This window comes from Xiphophorus maculatus, chromosome 19 (assembly GCF_002775205.1).
Source record: "Xiphophorus maculatus strain JP 163 A chromosome 19, X_maculatus-5.0-male, whole genome shotgun sequence".
In the NCBI taxonomy this organism is placed as follows: domain Eukaryota; kingdom Metazoa; phylum Chordata; class Actinopteri; order Cyprinodontiformes; family Poeciliidae; genus Xiphophorus; species Xiphophorus maculatus.
In genome coordinates this window covers 21865090-21890272 of record NC_036461.1, presented here as the reverse complement: position 1 = coordinate 21890272, position 25183 = coordinate 21865090, and the positions used below count along the sequence as shown (strand labels likewise).

At 37.3% G+C, this 25183-nt stretch overlaps 1 protein-coding gene across 4 annotated transcripts in view; it reads left to right on the top strand.

Moving 5' to 3' along the window:
• The window catches only part of slc4a11 (solute carrier family 4 member 11), a 142221-nt gene that overhangs the window by 71278 nt on the left and 45760 nt on the right, over window positions 1-25183 (top strand). For 3 of the 4 annotated variants that reach the window (XM_023352326.1, XM_023352323.1, XM_023352324.1), the window contains exons 4-7: window positions 413-456; window positions 4910-5138; window positions 16166-16198; window positions 21277-21358. In XM_023352326.1, the coding sequence (XP_023208094.1) occupies window positions 413-456; window positions 4910-5138; window positions 16166-16198; window positions 21277-21358 (388 nt within the window). The remainder of the gene's footprint in view (window positions 1-412; window positions 457-4909; window positions 5139-16165; window positions 16199-21276; window positions 21359-25183) is intronic. The other variant, XM_023352325.1, reaches the window with a different exon arrangement.

Here is a 25183-nt window from a genome sequence, read left to right as displayed (position 1 = left end):
TACAGAGCCAGGAGTTGCATGACCACAGCTACGTGACATAAAACTAAAAGCACCTCATATACAAGTCAAATATAGTTTGATTTGTAAAACAAAAAACTAGACCCCATGCATTTTTGTTGTTTCTGACAGAACTCAAAATGTTTCTATGACTTACTATTACTTCAGTTTTTTTTATTTGTTTTTTTTTCCCCCCTGGAGATAAAAATCCAAATAAGTTTGTTACCTACGTACGTCAACAAGAAATTAACCAATCTGCTAAATGCTTAACAAGTATTTTTACCCTGATTAAATAAGTTTACGGTAATGTCATTTATAGTAAACAAGTACCACCTGTTGATTGTCTAGAAATGGAGAAAATTAGAAATTAACACTGTTTTATAAATGGTTTTTTTTTTTTTCATTTTGTCTTTAGATGCCGACGACTCTGGCTGTGTGTTACTGAACACATCAAGACGGGTAAGCAAACACATTTATGCAGTTGATATGGGGATCAAAAATCTTTGACAATATTCAGATAAGGGGTGCAGCCACAAATGTTTAGCAACTTTATTTAAACCAGAGATGAACAGAAAATAGGAATAAACATTTACATGCTCAACAATGAAACTTTAAAATACTGAAGCATTTTAAATCTTTGCTATCCAGCACCTTGCGAAGTATTCACATCCCAGAAAGTTTTCCACATTTTGCCTCATTATAGTCACAGATTTAATATGTTTTATTGGAATTTTAGTGGAATAAAAATCATGTATGGTGTTCAAATAATATCCAGACCTTCAATTGGAGAATCTGCCAAGAGCCGTTACAGCTCTTGTTGAAAGAAAGTCGAGCAAAATCCCTTTTTGCATTTGTAGAAGTGGTAGGACTTGATTAAAATCTTTAATCAAATAAATTGCGAGGTACGTGTAATTAATCTCAATTAAATGCAATTTAATCAAAAACATATATTGATAAAATGAGCAACATTTTCAATTCAGAAACCATTTTTGTGGCTTAATTATTGAATAAATAGAAATATGAGCTCGACAAAGATTTATTGTTATTTACCAATATTTAAGGTTTTCAGCCATCAGAATGGTGCAAAGTATTATTTTGCCATTCAGCTTTGAACGCTGACATTAGTTTGGGATGACTGTGTCGCTGCTATATGTTTAGCTTTGAGATGCTATTTTAGGCTTGAATAGCTTCGCTAATAGGCTAGCTCCTTTTGGCACAACATAAATGCAACAATAGTCTTTTCCAGCGTCCAATCAGATAATTTTTAAAGCAAAAATTAGTGGCCCCATTGGGCCAAGAGAAGCAGTTTTGTTCAGCTCTGTTATTTGCAGATGTAGCTTGTGTGCCAGATTTATGGCTGTACCAGAAGCACGCAAATGCAAGAGTTCTGATATGGTAATCTTCTAAGTAACAAAATAAAAATTAAAAATAAAGAAAAAAATGGAAAAATGTGATCGATTACATTAAAACAGTCATTAAATTAATCGAAATTGATTCATTTTGATTGATGCTCCCGTCAGATGAGAGAACAATTCAATGTTTGTAGACACCAAAATGGTTGGATCTGAATATAAGTCAATACTGTTCAGATCTCTGTTTACTTAAAATTTGTTGAAATAAAAGTTATTTTAATACCTTCTTCATGTTGTATTACTTTGCGACATAAAATCAAAGTAAAATACATCTTAGATATTCTGACAAAAAGTGAAAAAGGTCAAGGCCAATCAATAATTTTTTAAGTCTCTGCAAAACAAAATGTCCCATTTCTAACTATATTTGTATTTTTTATTGTATGTAAGCCCTTTTTTAACTATCAAGCCCATAGAGAGGAACTGGAACTCACCAAAATTGGCAGAGTGAAGGTCAGGGCTTAAAAAAAAATTAAAAAATTGGAATCACTTGGGAAACCTACAGTGAGTGTGTTTATGCATTATCACTTTCAATGTCCAGTGGGAACAAGAAGCTGCCTCGCTCGCTGCACTCGATAACGCTCCATAACATTCAGAGACATTGCTGTTTAAAATTCAAATAATTGCTCGATGAATATGTGAGTGGATTGCTAAATATATATGCACAGCCTATCCAAGAATTTACTCTGGGCGCTGAAACACTGGTTCCTCATCATTTCTGCTGAATTCAAAACACTTTTCTACCACTGGCATGGCGTGACCTTTACCACAACTATATGCTGCCTCACCGTTTGGGAAGATGAGGAAAATTTATTCTCTCAGACTCTTCTGTGACTTGCTTCTTCTCGTGTTTTACGCCGCTCTCATCGCTCAAGGTTGCTAAAACAAATCATTCCAGTGGGCTAACACCGTGTGATGTGCCAAAGCTGTAGACACATTATGATTTTTTTCAGCGTTTTATTCATGCCGCGAGATGCACTTCTGATTCTACGAATGACAATATGTATTGCTTTCCTTCCCCCGAGACGGACGAACTTCAGATTAGTTTTGTTGCCACACCCAAGTACATCGCAGACTTCTTTGCAGTGTAGCAAACCTACGTTTGATTATGTGACACTTTAGACAAAACACAGCTTAAAGTGGCGAACAAGAATGTCATGATACTTCTCCGTTACAAGGCTGTCAGTGATTTCAGTTTGCAGCGCCAACAGCTTGCCTGGTCCTTTTTACTAATCCCTCCCTTCTGTGCCACAGTTCTGTGTGTTTGCTCTCTCCTTCTGTTTTCCCCCCTTTAATCAGCCTCACATGGCAACAACCACACGTTACCTCTAGAACTGTGATACACGTTGGCCTATTTAAAGTGGTCAGAATAAACTCGGTAATTGCATGTTTATGTACGTGGACGTTCGCGTCCAAAGGCTAATTTTGAAAACAGATTTGAAATGTGTGACTTTGTTCAGTTGGACCAAAAATTTGAATAAAATTAAATTAAATTGAACTTCTTAAAGTGGCAGTACTATGCCAAATCAATATTTTTTTAGCTGTATATTATATTATAATATAATTCCTTCATTAAAATTTCAAATTTTAAGTCATATTTGAAATGTATGGCATTTTTTTAACAATTGAAGGTAAAATAGTTACTAAGTTGTGCCTGGAAAACACATAGGACTGTCCCTTTAAATCTTCTGCAAGGATTGTAGATTTGTACAAAAATATGGCTCCTATCTTGCTTAAGGCTGCATACTGCAGCCTTAAAAAATGAGATTTATTTAAAAAAATGATTTTTACATATTTAAAACTCTCACCATGTTCAGACAGATAAGTGGAAAAAAAAAATTTCTCCAACTCTTCCCTGTGTTGCTATTGCGATCTGCCCAGCTCCCAACCAAAAACAACCAATCAGAGCAAGGAGGAGAGCCTTAACTCTGTCAATCAATCTCATGAACCCGCTGCTAAATGAGCTATTGGTGGAAAAACAACTTAACATTACAGGGAAACTGTTTATTTGCCATCATCGCTGACCATGCCAATTAGTCTCATCATTCACAACAAACTCTTCTGATGGGGAGTAAATGGGCAGCACTGATTGGCATCACTAAGACCCGCCTCCTGGCTCTGATTGGTTGTTTCTACATAATACTGGAGGAATGCAGTGGAGCTCAATTCATTTATTTATTTATTTTACTGATCTGTCTCATACCATACTGTCATGACATAATAACAGTTTCAAAAAATATGTTTAACAAAAAATCTTTATAAAAGTTACATACTGCTGCTTTAAACCTGGTATTTAACATAATTCTACTGGTGAACAGACATAAACAAACAGGATCTAAAAGTAAATTCAGATGAATTCATTCCTAAAGCCTTAAATCACTTCAGTGACCTGAAAAATAACCAAAGCCCCAGCTACCGTAAAAAAAACACATATTTCTGTTCTTAAAGTTCTTTACGTAAATATCTCAACAAACTATAGACTTTCCTTTTTCATGCTTGTCTTATTTTAAAAAGAACAGCAGGAGCTCCACTTATCTTTAGAATTTCTGTCTACCCCACAATCAATGGAGCCGGGGTCTGCAGAGTGTCTGGGCTTTTAATCGAGCTGCTCTCGTCCTTCTGTTCATTCACCCATCTGCATGTTATTCTGCACTCCTACAATCCCAATCCATCTCAGAAGAATGAAGTGGTTCTTATCAATGTTCAGCTGGTTTGTGGGAGGATGTGGATTATTACTATAAACTCCGACATTTACAGTTTTTTTGTTTTGTTTTTTGTTTTTTTTTATTTGTGTGGAGGTTTAACATTTTGACTAAAAAATGTCATTCTGTTAAAATAACAACTTAAAATTGCTATTGAATTACATTAACTGGACTTAAACTATAACTTAGTTTAAGTAAACAATTTTTTGATGTAGATGAATGAAGGAGCGACTTTATGGTAAACCATGAAGAGATAAAACTCCATCTGTTTAAACTTTAATTTTCTTAACAAAAGGTGGAATAAACTAATTTAATCAAGAACATCCTGTGTTTTAGAGGAAGAATCTATGAATTTACCACTTCCTTGCCTGTTTCTTGCTTATCTGAAATGTAATTTTGAATTTACCTTTAGATTGTTTTGTAAAGACTGCATCAGCAGAAGGGTTAGGACAAATATCCAGTTAAGAGGGGACATCTAAGAGTCAGTGTATTGAAAATAACGTTTATTTTATGTTTCATTTGACAAAATTAGAGAGTTGAAAACTGAAGTCACATTAACAGATAGTTTGTCATTTATAATATGTGCTCAATAGTATTTCTACTCCTAGAATATGTTCACACCTTATTTATGATGCTCTGACACCTCCTAATTTTACAAAAGGATCAACTTATTTTTCATGAGGTCAGTTTTTTTTGTTTGTTTGTTTTATTTGAGGTTGAGTTTTACTTTATAGAAATTCCACACGTAATCGTTGGCTGTGGTTTCGAGACTGCATTTAAACGATCCAATTTCATCCGCAGTATGTGAAGCTCATGAACTTCGAGGAGGAAGTTCGGGCACACCGGGACTTGGATGGCTTCCTGGCGAGGGCAAGCATACTGTTGGATGAGACAGCCGCCTCCCTGGACGACGTCCTCAAGAGAATGTTGCACCACGTAGGCGAGGACAGCCACGTGTCCGAGCCCGGGTGCAACTTTGAAGAGGTGATGAGCATGCTTTTCACAGATGCAGGAGCTCAAGAGGTCAACGGTAAGCAAGAACCCCCCACCTGAGCGTTAACCATGCGAGACAAAACACAAATACAACTGCAAGGAGAATTTGGTGAACTTGAGTCCTGATGAGGCTCGTTTGTCAGATTAAAATTTGTTAAACATACTTTTTTGTATTAAAAATAGTTTTTTATTGGTCTGATGTAACATAATATTGTGTGAAACCTATTTTGTTGCGTTATAATATTGCATAATATGTCAAGGAAAATGTTAGTACTCCGACAAATTGAAGTCTTTTTTTTCTTACATTTTGGATGAAAAATCATTAGTATGCTCAAAATATTTTCACATTAACATTTTTGAGCTGTACATGTGATACAAACAGAAATAAGAAAAACATTCGAAAAGTGTTTTAAGCCTGATTTCCATGACTAACTGCATAATATTAAGGTCATGTCGTACTGTGCGAGAGAGGAGTTTCTCTAAAACAGCAAATCTAGTCATATTTGGAGAACAGGACAAAATAATAGCTGACATTTTAAACTGATGTTAGCATCTCATGTAAATGATTGGTACTGTTAGCATGGCTAGCATTAAAGAAACAGTAACACAGATGTTTAAAACTCTGATAAAACAGAGCAAATTTTGTACTGTACTGTCTGGCAGGTAACACTCACGACTGTTACCTGAATGTCAAAGTGATGCACAGCTTTCGCCATGATGCTCCACTTCATACATATGTATAAAACTTTTTTAGAAAATGCTTTGCTTATACTGTATCAAATGTTATGGCTACAGAGATGGAAAATAAAGGGAGACGGGTAGGGGAAACTGTTTAAAGGGAAAGAAAGAGATAAGAGTAGAGGAGATAAAACAAGTCAACACCCAAGAAGTCTGCTTCTGCACCTGCAGAAAGAGAGAGAAGAAACAATATGCATATATAACAATAACAAATCTATCACTGAAAAGTACATGAAACAAGTTGATGCAAGACAACCTCAGTCCAAGGTAGAATCTGAAACAACTGAATCAGGACAATTTTGTTGTTCTCCATTCAGCCTTCCTGTTACCTACTGCAAGTCTTGTTTTTTTTCTCACAGCCTGAATAAACTCCATATAGATCTTGACATGTTATAAAAAATAGTTTTCTTTAAACTACTTTACATCTCTGTGCTTCTCCTGCCTCCTTTTTCTTTAACACTACCCTGTTACTTAAAATGTCTAACTTTGAGTTGTCAGTTTGAGTATTTCCTGTCGCCAGCTGATTTCTTGCTGCCTCTCTGTTGAAGCACAAAGAATCATAAAGCACTTTCAAGGTCCTGTTGTGTTTTTCCATCTCGGTGCTGAATTTCTATTCAATTGAGAATGTCTAGGAAAATGTAAAATACCAAACAACCTAGAAAATGTACTTGCAGGAAAACTAAATAACTCGATCACCGTTTCTTTCTTTATTGTAGTGTCAGTCGAAGTGTTTTGAGGAGGAACAACAACCTCATAAACTACATTAACATGTGGACAAAAGAGTTATCTGCACTGAAATATTTGATCACTTCAGTATTAAACAAACCTGAAATTGTCACTGGAATAGACATATGGGTCATATCGTTGGCATTGATTAAAACATTTTTTTATTTACTAGTTCGACAGCATCCAAACAAGATTTTGGTCATAAAACAAGTTATGTCAGCAAACAACTAAACCGAGAAACAACTATTCCAGGCCAAAGCCTTTTACTGCAGGCTAACAGTTCTGTCTAGAAAAAATAAATTGACACAACAGTTTCTCCTGCTTTGCTGTCTTCTTTCCCTTCTAAATCCCTTTACCATTAGTGTATTTCCTTCAACACAGTTTTTTTTTATTTATTTTTTGACAGAGAGGCAAGAAAGGTACTGTCGTGGTTTGGACAAATCTCCTCAGCCTATTAGAGCAAGAGAAAAACACCCTGCTGCATAACAGTATGGATCCATTGTTGATACATTTTAGTCATGAAAGAGGTCAGGGAAATGTTTTCTTTAAAAAAAAAAGAAAAGATAATTATGTAAGGAAGAAGTTATATATACTGCGTATATATATATCCAGTGTTGTTTCTGTACTTGATGAGCATCAGGCAGTAACATTAGTCTGCAACGTGCTCTTTAACCAGAGTTTTTCCGGTCTGGCTGCTCTGGTGTCCACAGCTGTGTTCGTTAGTCTGAGGTGGTTTGTGTGCGATGCTCGCCCTGCACCGCAGGCCGCCACGCATTCACAAGGTGATAATTGACTTCTGTCATCGATCACTCACGTAGCTTTTCAAATGGCTTTCTGAGGCTGTGGTGGCAGCTGCTGCTGGCCTGTTCTGTCCCAGAATACCCCACAAGGAGCCTGTTTTTGGGTCAGTGAAAAACAGGTACGTCTGTTGGTCGAATACTTGGAGCAATCGCCACTCTAAAAATTAATACAGGAGGACATAAAAAACATTCCGGATGAAAGCATTAAAAGGATAGGATTAAGTAAAATCAACTTTTTAGAGCTTTACATCATGTTATAATATTATTCCCTCAACAAAACTATACCTGAAGTGTTGCTTTGATTCTTTCACATATGTTTGAGAAACCTCTAATCTCCATGGCAACCATTCAGCTGTGCAAAATGCCTGGGTGGATCTAGCTCCGCCTTCGAGGATAAAGCTCCCCCTCCAAAATAGTTCAGTTTCCAAGCTTCAGAGCTTCCGCCTGACAGAGCAGCCCTCCTCCACTCGGCTCCTTCAGACTAGCCAGTAGCAATTAGCAACCACCTGGTGGAACTGAGCACCTTATGAGCTCATTATAGGAGCTACATCTCAGTGCAACACTGGTAAAAATGTTGTTAAATGGTTAATAGAGGAGCCATGTTGTGATGACTTCCAGAAGGCAAAGTTTCAGCAGGAGCATCTTAAAGAGACAGAGGCCCAATTAAAATTTTAAATTGCAAAGTAACATTTCTTTTAAGTCATATTTGATATACACAGCATTTCTGTAATGGCTTAAGTTAACATAGTTACTTTATTGTGCTATAAAATGGTGTTATGTGCCTGGAAAACACAATACTGCCAACAGAACATTTCTCAAAGGTCCTTGAAATATTTAAACAATAACACCTCAAGACTACACTCAGACATAAAACATAAACATGCTGTTAACATTCTGGGCCTGACATTACTAATCATTACATTAAAAAGATTTTCATTTCAAAAGCGTAGCAAAGTCAATATGAATCATAATGAATAATTAAAGCTACTAAATAATCCTAAAATGATTCATACTGTTTACATAAAGAAACCCGGTTCATGCGCCTGGAGCTTAGAGCACCTCAAGGCCTTTGCCCTGGATGCACTGAATGGAAAGTTTCATGACTTGAGAAGAAAATAAAAACGTTAAACTATTGCATATTTAGTCATCTTTATACTTTGATTAAAGTAATTATGAAAATCTGTTTTTATGTTAACAGTTTGTTTAAAAAGTCTTAATTTGTGTAAACTTTTAATTGGATTGAAATTTCATTAATGTATTGAACTGTTCCAGCAGTTCCACTGACATCTCTACTCAAATATTGATTAGTCTTCCAAAATAACATTTATAATAAGATACTGTATCATTTTTTACAAACTTAAATCAATTGGGGGAAAAAAATAAGAGGAACAACAGAGTGGCATGTTGTTTTCAACCTTATCCCAAATAAAGATATATACACAGCTACAAAAAAAATATTTACCGCTCCTTTTTATATTTAAACTGCTTTTTGTATTTGTATTAGTTTAATCTATTATTACTATTTCATGATCTGAAACTTTTAAGTGTGGCAAAAATTCATAAGTTAGTGTTGGTCAAACCTCCTCACAAGAGCTCCTCATGATTTTTCACTCTAATTGAAATGATAATTCACTGTTTAAATCAGCTGCGGAGTGAGTTATCGTTCTGGGTGGGTGCATTAGCACGAGGAGCAAGAAAATATCAAATTTAAGCTGCGAAAAAGCTACAAAATGCTTTTAATTCCATTTAAAAATACCGTAAAGGCGTCAAAACGACAGTTACTGAAAACTTCCAACAAGTCTGCTGATTTCAGATATCTTTAATTAAGTTGAGCATACTAATTATTTAATAAAGATCCCACTCAGTAATATCCTGTTCTGGAGTCCATTCCCTTCAGTCTGAATTCCCTGATATCTGGAAAGATTCCTGAATCCTACTGCTGCCGTCTTTTTTTGGGGTCGTTCTTGGTGAGGAACAAAGACCCTTGCTGTGGGAATAAGTTTATATCACACCCCAAGTACACTATCAACAAGCCATACCTCCGGAGGTATTAATTTCTGCCGTATCTGGGCTCGCTCCGCCACAGTGGGGTATTACAGCTGCCGAGCGGGCCAGCTCATTTGCGGCTGTAATACTGTACAGCTGTGAGATAAAGTGAACAGGGGAAGATTATAGCGTTCCCTGAAAAAAGGGGAGAATTACATAAAATGAAAAAGATGAAAGCCCAGAGAGATAATTAGTGCTGCTCCAACATGTAGAGAGGAGTTTGGTTTTGGAGGCCAGCATGCTGTTTTTGGCTCCACTTTTGTCTTGGGATTCAGCATTAAGGAAGAGCGCGTGCATTGTGTTGAGGAATAATGCCAGCTACGCTTATGATGATGCAATGCTTGGATAAGGGTTTTCACTTTAGATATTTGAAAAACCATCTAAGTGAAACTGGCATCACCTTCTGACATGTAATATTTAAAGCAGTGAATGATTTGGGGACTAAATATGCCTGAGCACGTATTGGTACAGTTGCTGCTGAATGACTAATAGGTATTGTTGTGATTAATGGTGTATTGTGTAATTACATTTTCCTCTCTTCCTCTATGGTTTTGTAAGGAGCTGGAGTTTTCTCTGTTAGGTGCACCAATAACGTTGCTCTAGTTCTGGTTACTGTACCATCATTTCAACAGAAAATGGTGGAGATATTATTTCTGACTCTCCAATTTACCTGTATTTACATAATCTTCTGTTTTTTTCTTCTTCTTTTGGTTTTGCTTTTTCAAATTAAAATACAAAAAGAAATATGTTAGCTGTAAAATAAATAAAAAAAAAGCTTAATTCTTCTTTCAAAACAAGTCTGTTGTCAAAATATATTACTATTATTTTTAGTTTAACCATCACGTGATTATTTGTGTTGTTAATTTCTACTTCAATGCTTATTTCCCTGTAAAGTATTTACTATATTTTACCAATTGCTAAGACGAGGGTTTAATTAAAGCTGTGGACTTTAACATAGCAATATGCTTTGATCTAAACTATTAAACTGTTGCTCTGTATTTAAAGTAGTAGTGGGCTCTATTAAAACTTTTAGTGAAGTTAAGGGCAGGGTCTGTAATCAATAACATTTTATTTGAAAACTATATGTTGATATAATAGTCAACATTTTCAATTCAAAACCCCTTTTTGCTCCTAAATTATTGAATAAATAGACATATGAGCCACCAGTGGGCCAAGCGGAGCGGCTTTGATGTCTCACGTGGTTGTTTGTCACGTGTGCATCATATTTACGGGTGTACCAGAAACGCACAAATGCAAAGGTTCCACCTGAAACAAAATAAAAATGTGGTTTAAAAAAAAGAAGGCTTAAACTAAATTGTATAAAAATAAATCAAAATAAAACATGAAAGTATTCATTGTTCTGTGGAAAGATGGATCTCCACCACAATTTACAAAGCAACGTTTGTGGTTGTAATTTGTGAAAAATGTTATCAGCATGAATGACATTAGCACGAGGAGCAAGAAAATATCAAATTTTCTGCATACACACCAATAAATCTTCTGTCACAGCATTTGTAAGCTAACCCACAAAACTCTATATCTATTTCTGGTCCCTAATTACTCCTGTGATCAAATGAGAATCACATTGTAACCTTACAGTGGCATTGTTTGGCCTGCGGTGAGAAGAGAAGGTGTGAACAGGAAAAAACACAACTAAACAGGAGATTTAAATCCTCAGGTTTGACAGATATAACCCATCATCCTCCATCCCTGCTATAAATATTCTGTGCATAAATCAGTGAGTCAACAGGAAGGTTTCACACTGGAGGGCAAAGGTTCAGGTGAAAGTGTACTGTGAGCATTTGAGCAAGTAAAGTAAAAGCTGGATTCCAAAGAAAAGGTAAAAATGAATCATTTGGTAGGAGGATTTTTGTTTCGTGTGTTGACAGCTGCATGGATTTACATTTGAGACCATAGCTTTCTAAACTTGTGTAAATCGATTGCTTTATAAACATCTACAATCTACTTTGTATCCATAAGCTTTTGTTTTGTCCTCTGAAAAATTCCTTTTGTCAATCTGTGCATTCAGACTATGACTAAAGCTCCGTCAGGCATGTGAGCGCTCAAGCTCACTGACTTTTAAAGTTTACCGTGAGATTTTGTACCCATCGGGTCGCCAAAAATCCCAGACTGCTCTCAGGAAAGAGATGGCAAGAGCTCTACGCTTCTGGACAATGAGTGGCTTTTGTTTTGGTTTCTGCTGCATAGAAAAGTGAACAGAACAAAGCGCAGGAGGTGGCGGTTCAAATGTTTTAGAAATCATTTAAAAATGATTTAACTAATATGACCTCATCAGCTTCAATGGCTGGAGGTGTGTTAGCTGAAGTAGGCCGGCTGACGTTTGCCATAAACATCTGTGAAAGAATGAGTCGGTGAACTTGGTAAATGCCAAGAGAACAGTACTTTTCAGGCCTCATTTTTGCCAACTATAAAGTTTCCTACGAGGAGGATTATGGTATTTTGTTTTATTTGGTGGGGATGGAGCTGGGCCCCTTTGCTCCAGCTTTATGCCAGTTTGGTGTAGAGGAACTTGACTGGTCTGCAGAGTGTTGACCTAAACCTGGTTGAGCACTGCTGAGATGAATTAGAGTAGAGACTCTGATCCAGGGCATATTGCCCAACATCACTGTCTGACCTCGCCAGAAAAGATCCCATCTTTCTTTAAATACACTTTTACACAGCCTTCTCATGAGAGGTGAAGGTGTTCTAGCTGTAAAAGGAAGAACCAATGCCATATTAAGCCCCCTGTAGTAGGAATGGGAAACCATTTTGTTCCATGTGGGTGCAGGCAAGTAATCCGATATACAACTGAGTATATATTTATATTTCCAGAATTCTTCCTTCATTTCTGTTTTTGGCCACAGTTCCAGTCCTAGCTCATTCATATAGCACAACTGCAAAGTTGACCAAAGTGTTGTATGGAAGTACAAAAGGACAAAATAAAGACCCACCTCTCAATGCTCCCCATATCTCTCATGCTGTGCTAAAAAACTGAGAGTCCAGAGGTGTTTTCCAATAAGATTTAGTTGGAGTCTGTGTGATGTGTGGGGTGAGTTTATTCCAAAGAGCCACAAACGCTCAATCAGCTTGGTGAACAAGCCTGAACCTTGTGATCGTTAGATCTGAGGGATCTGGAGGGCTTTAGGAAGCCTGGCAGACTCTCAGGAGGCCGTTTGTTCAGTACCTTATAATCAAGGGTCAACAATAAAGATTTCAAATCCAATTCCAAAATAAACAGCAAATCAGTGAGGAGAAGCAAGTAGGCTACTGGGAAAATATGTTCACGCCTTTTAGTTCATGTCAGAAAGTGAACTGCAGCAGTCTGGATGGAGGCTGACCTGACTAACACCGACAATAATCCAGTTGTAATATCTTAAAAAGGTTGGCTCACCTGTTCAAGGTCTTAAGAACAAAGAAATCATTTAAATTTTGCTGTAATATGCATACCTTCTATTTATATTAAAGTATTAGATTTATTTATTTTTTTAAATGAACTAAACGGGGTTGGGGATTCTTGAAAATGTCCATCTAGAAAAGGAAGGAAGTTTGACATGAGAATAGGTAGGCACTCTTCAATTTGTTGGGTTATTTTACACAGTTACCCAGCATATCTTTTGTGGAGCTTTTTTTGCCGGAAGATTTTTCAATTTATTCAATAAAACGGAGAATCCATCAGCTGTTCCAGCAGACTGAGCTGAGGATAAACTAAAACAACGGCTGATTGGACCCGGGTAATTCTCACCTGTCTCTGCCGCATTGCAGAAGTTTTGCACTCGCGTTTCTCTGGGGAGACGATTTGTTTAGATTTGGATAAACTGCTCTCCACACAGGTTGTTGGTATGGTGATCAGAACATGCAAATCTGACGGCCCATCTGTGGGCACAGATTGTATGTCTGTGTAGAGAAACTATAAATCTACGTTTACAGAGAAGAAACATGACTTGAACTCTTGGTGTTCTGCATAGTTCGCTGTGCAAAGATTTAGAACATTTCTCTACATAAACAGATGATAACATAATTGCATTAGAGCTGGATGCACAAATAGTGAACATATGCATTGTGTCTCGGTGTCGGCACAGCTTTACCATCTGCCACAGTGACATGCAGCTCCTCAGGTCTGTTGTTCCAAATCAAAAAGAGGCTACATGAGTTAAGACGAGGTTTCATAAGTGGAGCTTTTATGAAGAAATAGAAAAAAACCAGCGGGGGGAGTTTATGGGTTCTCACCTCAGGCCGATTGCTGATATTGAAGGTTTCAAAAAGTGTTGTGTTTAAAACTGATCAGATCTTCTGTTCTAACATTCCTACCCATTTAAAGCTACAGGATGTGACTTTTATAAAAAATGTATATTTTTTTAGATAATTGAAACTCACCATGTAGTTGACAGTATGATATGAGACAGGTAATCTGTTGAAACCTCCTTTGCCTTTTCCCAGTGCCAACAAAAAACAACCAATCAGAGGCAGGAGGCGGGTCTTAGCGCTGTCTGTCATGCACACCCTATTGGTCTATGCTACAATACAGCTTTGTGAATGCTAAGGCTAGTTAGCATGGCCACCTGTGATGGCAGATGAACCAGTTTTGATGCAACAGTAAGTTGTTTCTCCACCTTTAGCACATTCACAGGTTGATTGACAGCGCTAAGCTCCTCCTGCAGCCTCTGATTGGTTGTTTCTGGTACATTTATTCAGACAGTAATAGCAGCACAGGGAGGAGTTGGAGGAGGTGGATTTTTTTTCACAGTTTATCTGTCTCATTTTACACTGTCACAACATAGAGACAGTTTCATTAAATATGTAAAAAAAACATTTCTTATGTAAAAGTTACATATTGCAGCTTTAAGCCCTTTCACTGAGAGCAAGGAAGAGAGTTCCAGAGTCATCTTAGTCACTTAAAGCAAAGCTCTGTCTTCTTTTGTTTCCAGCTTAGTGTGGTGATCTATCAGCAGCTCCTTATCACATGACCTCAGAGGCTTTCCTCCACCAGCCTGATGTATCAGAGGACTACTGGATTCTCTGGAGTCCTCTGATGTAACCCGCTGCCTGGTCAGGAAAAGCTAACAAAGTCGGAACAGGAATTTTGAAATGCTTTCTGGAATAAACCAGAATGTCGCTGCATCAGCAGTGGAGGCACATGTGAGGCTGGATGTTTATTTCAGAAGCCCGGTAGCAACTTTCTGAACAACCTGCAACCGACCTCTGTTTGATGAAACACAAGCAATGAATTATAATTTCCAGTTCGGGATAAGAGACAGCAGAGTTGACACAGCAACATGTCTCAAATGATAAAGTCAGGATGGAATCCCAAGTCTAACTTTCTAACAGAGGATTTTACTTCTCCAAGGATCTGCTTTATATTGAACATTATTATTTCTGGTCCAAAGGTAACTATTTCTGTTTTTTTATTTATTTCGACATTTAATTGAAGAAAACCACCAGCCAGCCACCTTTTGATGGAGTCTAAGCACTTTAGAAAAATGTATGGTTTTGAAACTGTACAATGTACAACTGAATATCATCTGCATACAGTGATGACAGTGATATACAGGTGGAACTTTGTCTTTAAAAGTTAACAGAATGAGTAGATGCATTAAAAATCAGAACTGACCACAAAACAAGAATGTTGTTGTTGCTGCTCACTGCCAGTCAGCTGACTGAATGATGGTTACTTCACCTCAGTTTACTGCTTGGAAATATCCCTGCAATATTATTATACAATAGAAATTACAGATCACTTCTGATGGTTCAGTTTTGTTTTAGTATTTGCATCAAAATAACAATAATTGAGTATTATAGATACAGTTAATATCAATATCAGTATGTTTGTTTTTGCAGCAGTAAAAATGTTTCTTTTCTATTTTCCTTTGATTAAAATTAATTGTAATTTGTCTGACATTCTTTAATCTAACTCAAGGTGATATTGTTGTAGTGACCCACGCATGTTTTTCAAAGAAACTTAACTAGTCCTGTGTTTTTCTTTCTTTTCATTTGTATTTGTCTGTCTTTTCCTAATGATGCTTTTGCAACAGGAGTTGCAATACAAATGTAGTTAAAGTGTTGCACCTTTTGAAAGTACATTTCAGCATTTTCTTGTTTCTCCTTTTCTTATTTGGTTTTAAAAATTGACCCAAAAAATCAGTTTTAGTTCAAATATTGAAAGAAATGTTTTCTGAATACGGGCAGCTCTTCCCTGATAGACATTAATAACTTATAACTTATAACTTAATAACTTATGTCCAGCGATGTGAGATTTTATTTTATTTTTTCCTCTGCTGGTGTTATCAGAACATTGAATTAAAACCATTCATTGCAGGTTTGCATCAGCTCAAACGCTGGTCATTTTCTTCCTCATCCTGATCTCCTCTTTGACATCTTTGGGGTTTCTTTGAACCAAGCAAATGCAGAACTGCTATCAGTGATAAAATCCAATTTTTGGTAATAGCCTTTAGATAATAATAAAGATAAGATCTCAGTCCCGCCAACAACGATATGACTTTGAGGGATCTTCTTTAGAATAGGATATTTAATATGCATGAGGTAAAGGAGGGCAGGAAATGAAGCTTCTGTTCAGCAGAGATATCTGTTAACCAGCAAATGTGTGGACGTGCGACCGGATTGGCTCGGCTGTGTGTGTGGGGGGGGAGGGGGGGAGGGGGTATGTATAAAACCTAAACCTAAGAAACTGCTTACTGGTGACTGTACTGACTGTTTTTTTTTCTCTTTGTTTTTTTTCTCCCACCTGCTGCACATGCAGAGAAGTCTCAAAGTTTCGTTTTCTTTGATGACGGTAAGCTGTGTTAATTGGATGAAAATGTCAGCATCAGCCCCTGTGAGGCTGCAATCAGTCGTTCACTTCTCTACCAATCACCATCAGTATGCCATTTGTGGGTTGTTTTTTTTTCCTTCCACACTCAGGACTGGGTTGCTCCATCTAGTCATCAAATGATTACAGACACCAGGGAAATTTCATAGTGTCACAGATATGCCTCTTCACCTGCCCCTTAAATCTGCCGCAGGTCCATCCAGCAGAGTCCGTTACTTTAGGTTCTTTTCTTGTGCAACAAGAAAAAGGAAGAAAAGAAAGAAAGAGGCAGCTACTTGTTTTGCCCTCAGGTTCTTACTCATTCAACACTTTAAATTTTGATCACGTTACAACTGCAGTCATTACAAAGCAGCACATAATTATGACGTGGAAGGAACAGGATACATGGTTTTTAAAAAAACGTTGCTGAAAAAAATCCGGCTTGTTTGGTGTACATGTATATATTTAGATATTTTTGCCAGTTATCTCAAAGTGAAACAGTCATTTTATAGGGATTCATTACATAGAGTAAAATATTTCATGATTTTATTTATTTTTTACATTTTTAATGATTATGTATCATTGCATATCAATAAATTTAAAAATAGGATTAAATGCAGTTACTGTGAGCGGTTTCGTTGTTCAAATCACACTTGTTTATGTGACTGCTGTCCCAATTCCAAATATTTAGTAACAAATAGTTTTAATTTATTTTGCGAACCTGATTTCGTTCTCTTGCCACTTCACAAATACAGATAAATTGCGTCGGTCTGTCGTCTCAAATTCTAATAAAAACAGATTGATGTTTGTGGTTGTAACATGACGAAACAAAGAGTTTTATAAAACATGATTTAAATTTCATCAAAGCCTCTCAGGGATAATAAAGTGTGACCTCTGACCCAGTCCCAGTGGCCCCTTTCATCACCATTTGACATCATAGCCTTTGTGCGCTGCAAGGTGATTGGCTATGATGGATTATTACTGTAAACGTTTCACCTGCTTCCTCAGTAGGGAACACTCCCCTGGTTTAATCACCGTCTTCAAAGCTCCTCACACTCACAAGAAGCCAATCATTTTTTTCTTTCCCTCCTCTGTGGTGTGTGTTCGTGAGTGTGTGTTTACTGACAGGTCGAACAATGGTCGAGGCCACAGTCGATCTTTTCTTGTTTTTTTTTCTTTTTTTTTGCAGTACATGATCTTTATTAAGAACACCTCAGGGCATAATAGAAAAGGTTTTTATATGTGAAGGCCGGGGGCTTTTCTTTTCTTTTTTTATACAAATTAAAGAAACGCTGATAACCTCTGTGTTCTTTTGTAGAAGCTCATCTCTGTAGATGTTCTCCTTTTCTTTGATGTTCGACTGGCACACAGACCAAACGAAATATTAACATTTGAATTATTGGCCCGGTTTAGCATGTTTATAAATTCATCTCGCGCTTATTTGTCGCTGTCAGTCACAAATTATTTACTACCTTATGGGATTCAGTAATCAGTTTTTTCTACCCTACAACCAAACTGCATGGATAACACAATAAATGATTCCACCAAGAACCCAGAGATGAAAGTGGGCTATCCAGCCATCCATTATTGCCTCCTTCACATTTATTTATTATTTTCCATTGAAGTTTGTCACGTTTGATATGCTGTGTGTAAGCATATGTGATCTTTTGTGTGTGGGTTGTGTGTGTGTGTGTGTAGAAACAGCGATGTTTGTATGGCAAATACTGACGAAACCATGCGGAAATCTTCACTTCAATGACAAGATTTGAAGAAATCTCAATTAGTCACGTAGACGATCACACCAGCAGTCTAGCCACACACACTCAACTTTAGAATTTTAGCCATAAAATCCTGCTTTTAAATTGGATTTTTTTTTTAAATCAGCCACACAGAGCATAATTACCGTAATTTCCAGACTACTAACCGTACCTGGACATAAACCGAACACCATAACTTACTAATTTTGTTCCACTGGTCTAAAAGCCACAAGTTTCCCAATTGTAACATGAGATATTTACACAAAAACCTCTTGCACAAGTTTTTTTTTCATTCTCACTTTTAATGAAATATGAAGTGGTAAAATACACAGATACGTACGATTTCCGAACAGACTGTGACCCTGCTGCTGAAAACAAAGCAAAAAAACATGACAAACAAATTTTTTGTCTCACTGTCTAGTTAAATCAGATCAAACGTTTATTATTTTAGCTTAATTAGAATTACCAAAATTATTTCTATTTGCTAAATGCCAGAAAACTTAGCATTTAGCCCAAATCATGAAGTTTAAAAGATAGTTACCTCTGACCCTGCATACATGTATGTAAACTTTTGGATTCGAGGAAAGCTACAAAACCATCTCTTGCCAACAAAATGTTATTACTAAGTTTTCTTTGTCTTTGCCTAATACAGATTTCAACTGTTTTGCTCTTTTTCCACACTTTGATATTTCCGATTCAAAATATCTAAATATCAAAGACTATTTGAGAAAATACAACATTTACTCTTCTATTGAGTCTTTTTGCATCACTGTGATGGAATTGCTGAGCATGAAACGCTTCCTCAATGTAATCCCATTTCATCTCAGGTTTGTGTCGTTTTGTGCTTTGGCTCATTGCAATACTCAGACTTGTTGGTCTGAAAACCTCTAACCAGCCCCATCACAGTATCTCTACCACATGTGACTGTTGGTACAATGTGTGTTTTTATGAAATGTGTTATTTTTACGATAAATCTAATGTGGTGCACACCGTCCAAAATGTTCCAGATTTGTTTCATCATTTGTGGAGGAGTTAGAAATCATAGATATTGTTTTTTTGGGAGGAGGTGAAAAAAGGAGTGCGTTTTTGGTCAGTCGTTTTCTCCAGTAGATGCAATTTTTTTTTTTTTTTTGCAACATTCTTATAGTTGAATCACAAACACAGATCCTTAACTGTTGCACAAGAAGTCTGCAGCGCTTTAGCTGTTTTAAGTAACAGATGTTGGAACATTTGATTCTTCTGCATGCCCCGGATCCATCTGACTAATAAACTGACTAAACATTCTGGCCTGGTTTGTTTAGGTTTTTAATCGCTTGGAGTTTGCTCTCTTTGAAAAGAAACAAACCACAGGAAAAAAAAAAAGTTGCAAGATAACAAACTCTTCAGCTGATTCGAACCAAAGCAAACACCAACTCCAGGCGTGAAAACCCTTAGTCAGAGCCTCCCATCATTTCTTTTGTATATTAAAACTGGTGTTACATTAAAATAAATCTCAACAGTCACATGGATAAAGGCATTAAAAGTATTTCAGTAAGTGAGGAAGTGCTGCTAGATTGAATTAAAAAATAGTTGAAAATGAAAAATAGTGTCTGTTTTTTATGAGTTGAGAGAGTAAACCTTGTAGATGCACTGTGTTCAGGTTGTGCACTGACTTGTGTGTACAGCACACAGACATGGAAATTATACAAAGCAATTATAGCAAAAATATTAAGTGACATGTTTATCACTGCTAACTGTATTATTAGCCGTTAGCTTCTCCGTTTGTGTGACGTTAGCCTGATAGTTTGTTGGCTTAGAGAACCATGTGACCTTGGTGAGCACATTAGCTGCTCTGGCTCTGTGTTTTTCCTCCACTCTCCTGTAACCTCTGCTACTTTCTTTTTTATCCTTAATCCCCCTTCTCTTTTCCTTTTAATCTTTTCTTCCTCTGCCGTTTGTCTGTCTCCATTTCCCGCTCTCCCCTCATCTCGTCCCTGACGTCAATGGGAAATTGGATGGTTTTTGATTACTACTTGGCTGTCAGGCTTACTGCTATTAATTGAATTGAATCCCTGTCCATCTCCTATATTTCTCTGCCCTCTTTCTGTTTCCTCCTTTTCTATTCATCTTGTCTGGTTTTTTGGGAGGTTTTTTTTTGTTTTGTGTTTTTTTCCCTTTTTGACTTTCATGCCCCCCCCCCTTTGTGTGCTTTTACTCATATCGGCCCTGCTTCCATTTCTTCCTCTCCCCATGTGCACTCCCTCTTGTTCTCCTTTCCTGCCTGTTTCCTTTTCTATTTATTTCTCTATTTCCTCTCTCTCTCTTTCACGCCATGCAACCGCTTCTTTTTCCTTCTTGTCCTTCTCGTCTCTTTTATTCTCTACTTTCTTAATTTTTGGCTACACGCACACACACACACCTCTTTATTATCCTCTGCGCTCTTGCTCCTTGAGCACAGTGATACTGTTGTCATGGTGACGCCCATCATTTTCTGGCATGAATGGAGGATACTTTATTGATGAGATGGCATGGCAGAGGGAGAGAAAAGAAGAGTGATGGAGAGAAAGACAAAGACGCGCAGAAAGAAAGAAATCACTGGCAGGGAAAATCAGAATGATATGGAAATGATCATCCCCGCTGCTTATGATACAAAACATTTCCAGCCTGTCATTTTCCTATTGCTGATTAGCTAAAGAGGATGCCACGAGACAAAAAAACAAGCCGAATGGTCTCGGCATATTCAGTCCCCGCGAAAGAAAATCCCTCAAAACCCAGCAATTCATCATTTTTTAGCGTATGTGAAGTCATCCTGGAGATTCCTGTTATCCGGCAGCAATGTCCTGCCCTCAGCAGCGCTCCCCGTTTAATCATTCTGCAGCATAAATATGTCAGCATATTAAAATGTGTTTTTCAAAATGACTGCTGGTGTTTCCCCAAGGTTGGATGGACATCCTTATTAGCTTGTCGTGGTCTGATGTTTCCTCGGTGCAGCCAGGCGTCACTGTCTAAAGCAGAAGCTCATTAGATATGTCTGATGTAGACATTATATGGAGAGTCTTTGCACAGTATGTTAGGCAATACCTTCCTATCCAACACTGTTTTAAACCATTATACGATGAAATTAGACATTTTGCAAAGACATTAATGCTCTAAGTCAACTAGAAATATAGTTACTTATATTTCAGCTCTGCCAAGTAAACATTAAGTTGCCATGAAGCAGCTGTATTTGTTGCACTGGAAAAATGATATTTTTGAGTGGCAAACTCAATGTGGCGATGAGAATGAATGTTATCTTTAGCTAACTTGTGTCTGACATCTGACCTACAGTTCATCTGCTGTCTGAGACAATCCAAGGCGTGACGGCGACAGCCACCGGAGTCCAGTACCAGCAGTCCTGGCTCTGCATCCTGTAAGCATCTGTTCCTCCGTCTGGGTATTTTCATGCATGATGCCAGATCTTTTTTGTTGTTTGTTTTCAAACATTAGCATGAAAGAAATATTTTAATTTTGACACAATTTGATGAAAAAAAAAAAAGATAAACAAGACCATATTTCTTAAGCTTTTGCTTTTTATTGCACCTGAAATTACATACATCTAAAGCTGCAGTATGTACATTTGATATATTTCTGAAAACTTTCACTATTTGGGGCCGTATAACAAAAGTCAGATAATCTATGAAATAATCAAGGTCCTCCTCTTCCTCCCTGACCGACTGTTGTCGTCTGAAGAAACACACCGCTCCCGACCAAAAACAACCAATCAGAGACAGTAGGAGGGTCTTGGCGCTGTCAATCAAGCTTGTGTTTGTGCAGCAACTGGATAAACAAATTACAGTTACCAGAAAACTCTATCTGCCACCATCAGTGGTCATGCTAACTAGCTTGCGCATTCATGGCAGGTTGAGGTTCACTGACAGCGCAAAGCCCCTCCCCCTTGCTCTGATTGGTTGTTTCTGACTGGCGGCAGTGCATTTCTACAGTTGGACAATAGGGAGAAAACTGGAGTTTGGTTTTTTTTCACACATTATTTGTCTCAGTTTTAATTATGTAAAAAACATATATTTTTAATAAAAATATTCTGCATCTATAACAGATTTTTTTGTATTTCTGACTAAATAACCACTGCATAAAGAGAGAAGAACTGAACAAAAGCATCGAAGCTACTGGACCTATCAAACATACTGAAACATTACAGTAATAACTATTTTAGGGGGGAAATGATTCAAATCTGAAATATGTGTTTGTGTTTAGCTCCTGAGTCATTGAGCAAGAACCTTTCAAAAATTCAGACTTATGTCTCCATCAGCTTTTCTGACCTCCCCACTGAAAGTTCTGCCCATTCTTCAGCACAGTCCTGTAGCTCTTGTGTAAAGCACATGCCTGCATAACTAATAGTTGACTTCTTAACAAACTGTCCCGTCTAAGTGGATCTTCGCAGGTTCTTCAGAGTGGTGGCGTTCAGCTTGGCTGCTCCTCTTGATTAACTCTCTGGGTTTTTCAGGTGGATTGGAATGTTCTGGTGAACTAAACCGCGCTCAATAAGAACCAACTTAAAGCTTGTTATGTTGCTTTGCATAACCTGGTAGTTGGATTCTATCTGCTAATTAGGCGACTTCTTTAGGGAATCCGTTGCACTGGATTTTATTTATTTACCTCGTGTGTGTCACCTCTTTTATTTATTTTTTTTAATCCTTTTTAAAGACCGGAAAGTATCTATGAAATGATAATGTACCCTCTAAAGAGTTTCATGCTTGGTAGGACAGCATCAGTCATTTGTACAAGTATCTCAAAACAGCACATTGATATTCAACTCACAGAGCTTTCTCTCTCCCTGTGTAATTATAAGAGCAAAGGAGGAAGTTAGCCGATGCTGATAGTGTTAAAGTCCACCGCGGGAGAGGGTCAACACGGAGGAGAGAATCAGCATAGCATCAGATTTTAATGTCTGCTGCTAACTGTCATGTTTCTATTTTTTTTTTCAAGCATGAACACAAATGATTTGTTGAATTCAGGAAGTTCTTTTCAACCCACATCTAATAATTCATGTATCTTGTTAACTGGAAAAGCAAAAAGAAAAGCTGTGATTTTTTGAGTTTTTTTTAATCCTACATTTTTGTTCAGTGTTATGTATTCAATATTCAGGATTTTGCTCAGATATTCTGTGATTTGTTGATTTGTCTTTACTGATGAATTTCTTTAATGTTGATGTTGCTTTGGCATTTTAGTAATCATCACTCAGACATCCTTAGCATACTGGTACCAGTGGAAATCCCCTTTAAAAAAAAAGCTTCTTCATGGATAAATGAATCAATTGAGAAATCCCAAAGAAACTGTCTTAACCCTATAAGACTTAAGTTTCAAATGTCTGCCTGGATAGTTTTGCTTATTTTACTTGTGCACCGTTCTTTAAATGTCCTGTGAGTAAATATATATGTGCCCATTTATCCATAACAACTGAAACTTTCAGTATCTAGCGAGTTATTTTTGCAATTAACCGTCTATTAAAAGAATGCTCCTCAGATTAATTTCACTCCCTGTCACCACGGGGGTGAAATTACCGTAATAACCTGATATTCTCCGGAAAGCACAATGTATCCCCTTTCAGAAACCAGTGGAATTTCTCAGATAGCACAAAGTGCGGCGGAACTACGGCACTGCAAATTTGGCTGGATCGTCGCCGCTACGTTCGGTCTGGAAGGGTTAAGGTGGAACAGCACAGGCTCCACCTTAAGAAACTTTGATTCTCTTATAAATGTATAAAAATGTACTGAATGGGATTACATAAGAACATTTCTAAGTCCTGTTTGAAACAAAAAGCTCTCTTGCTTCCCCCGTGACCCCGCATTATCCGTGTCCTCTAAAACCGACAGTGATGACTTTCTCTCTTTCTTTCTTTTTTTATGAAAGTCAATAACGTCAGGGAAATAATGTCCATCAATGTGTCACAACTTGATTTTTGTGTGGTTATATGTGTGCGTTCATATGTTCTGCTGCTGCCCTCTGCACCTGTTTAATTTCCCCTCTGGGATAGATCAAGTTTTATTGAATTAAGCTGAATAACTTTGTTTCTGGTTCTCCATTTTCTCAGTCTCTCAGTGTGTTTGATCCAGTAACTCTCCCTGACATTTCATTGTTACAGGATGACATAAAAATGTCTGCTTGTCCAAACGGCATCCTGCTTGCTATGTAGTTTAAAAAATGTGTTTCCTGCCATTAGCTCTAATAAAGTATAACAGGAATTCGCAATATTCATTTTGAACAGGTCAAACGTACTTTCTAGCATGCTGTTGTTGAGCCCTTATGAAAGAAATGATAATTGGATTTAACACAGCATAAACATTGCAGACCTTTCTCCAATATCTCTTTTATCTTAAAACTTCTAGAAAATGGTGTCAGAAAAGCTCATTTCTTTTATGGAAAAACTTGTTAAATTCAGTCTGGTTTTTATAAACTTTATTCCACATAAACTGATTTATTCAAAGTTTCTAATAATTTCATGTTGGCTGACTCTGGAGTATCCTCTGTAATGTTTCTCCTGGATTTTGCATCTGCCTTACACATTATTGATCACAGTATTCTGATTAACTATAGGCTCCAAGGTGTAGTCAGACTTGTGTGGGGTACCACAGGGCCCAGTGTTTAGAGCTTTTCTTTTGTACATTTTCCGCTTTGCCAAACAAGAGGGAAATCTGTTTGATGTGAGTTAACCTCTCCATGCTGATGATATTCAGCTCTTCTGTTCTTTTAAGCTAACATAATATTTCAAGCGTTATTTTTTGGTATTTTGGCGTCTTCTGCCAAACCAAACCCCAGGAAAATTTTTCTCTTCTGCAATCCCACTGGAGTACTAGTAAACTTTTTTTTCTTCTGAGAAATATTTCTAAACAACAAACTGTGGTGTTTAAAAGCTGAATTAGAGACGATTCTTCATTCTTCATTTCATCTCCTCTTGATTATCGAACCTTTTTACATGCTTGCCATCTCCAGTCCCCACCAACACATTTTAGAATTCGTTTTAAAGTTTCAGTCCTTACTCACGGAGCCCCATGTGGTCGAGCCCCAGCCTTTATCTCTGACTATCTGGAGCCTTACAGCTTTTCTGGCCGTCTGATATCGTCCCGTCTTGGGCTGTTAATGATTCCTCAAAACACGTTTTAAGACCAGAGGGGAGAAATCTTTTAGAGCGGTGGCCCCCAGATGGTGGAATCCGCTGCCTTCATCATTCTGTTGATTC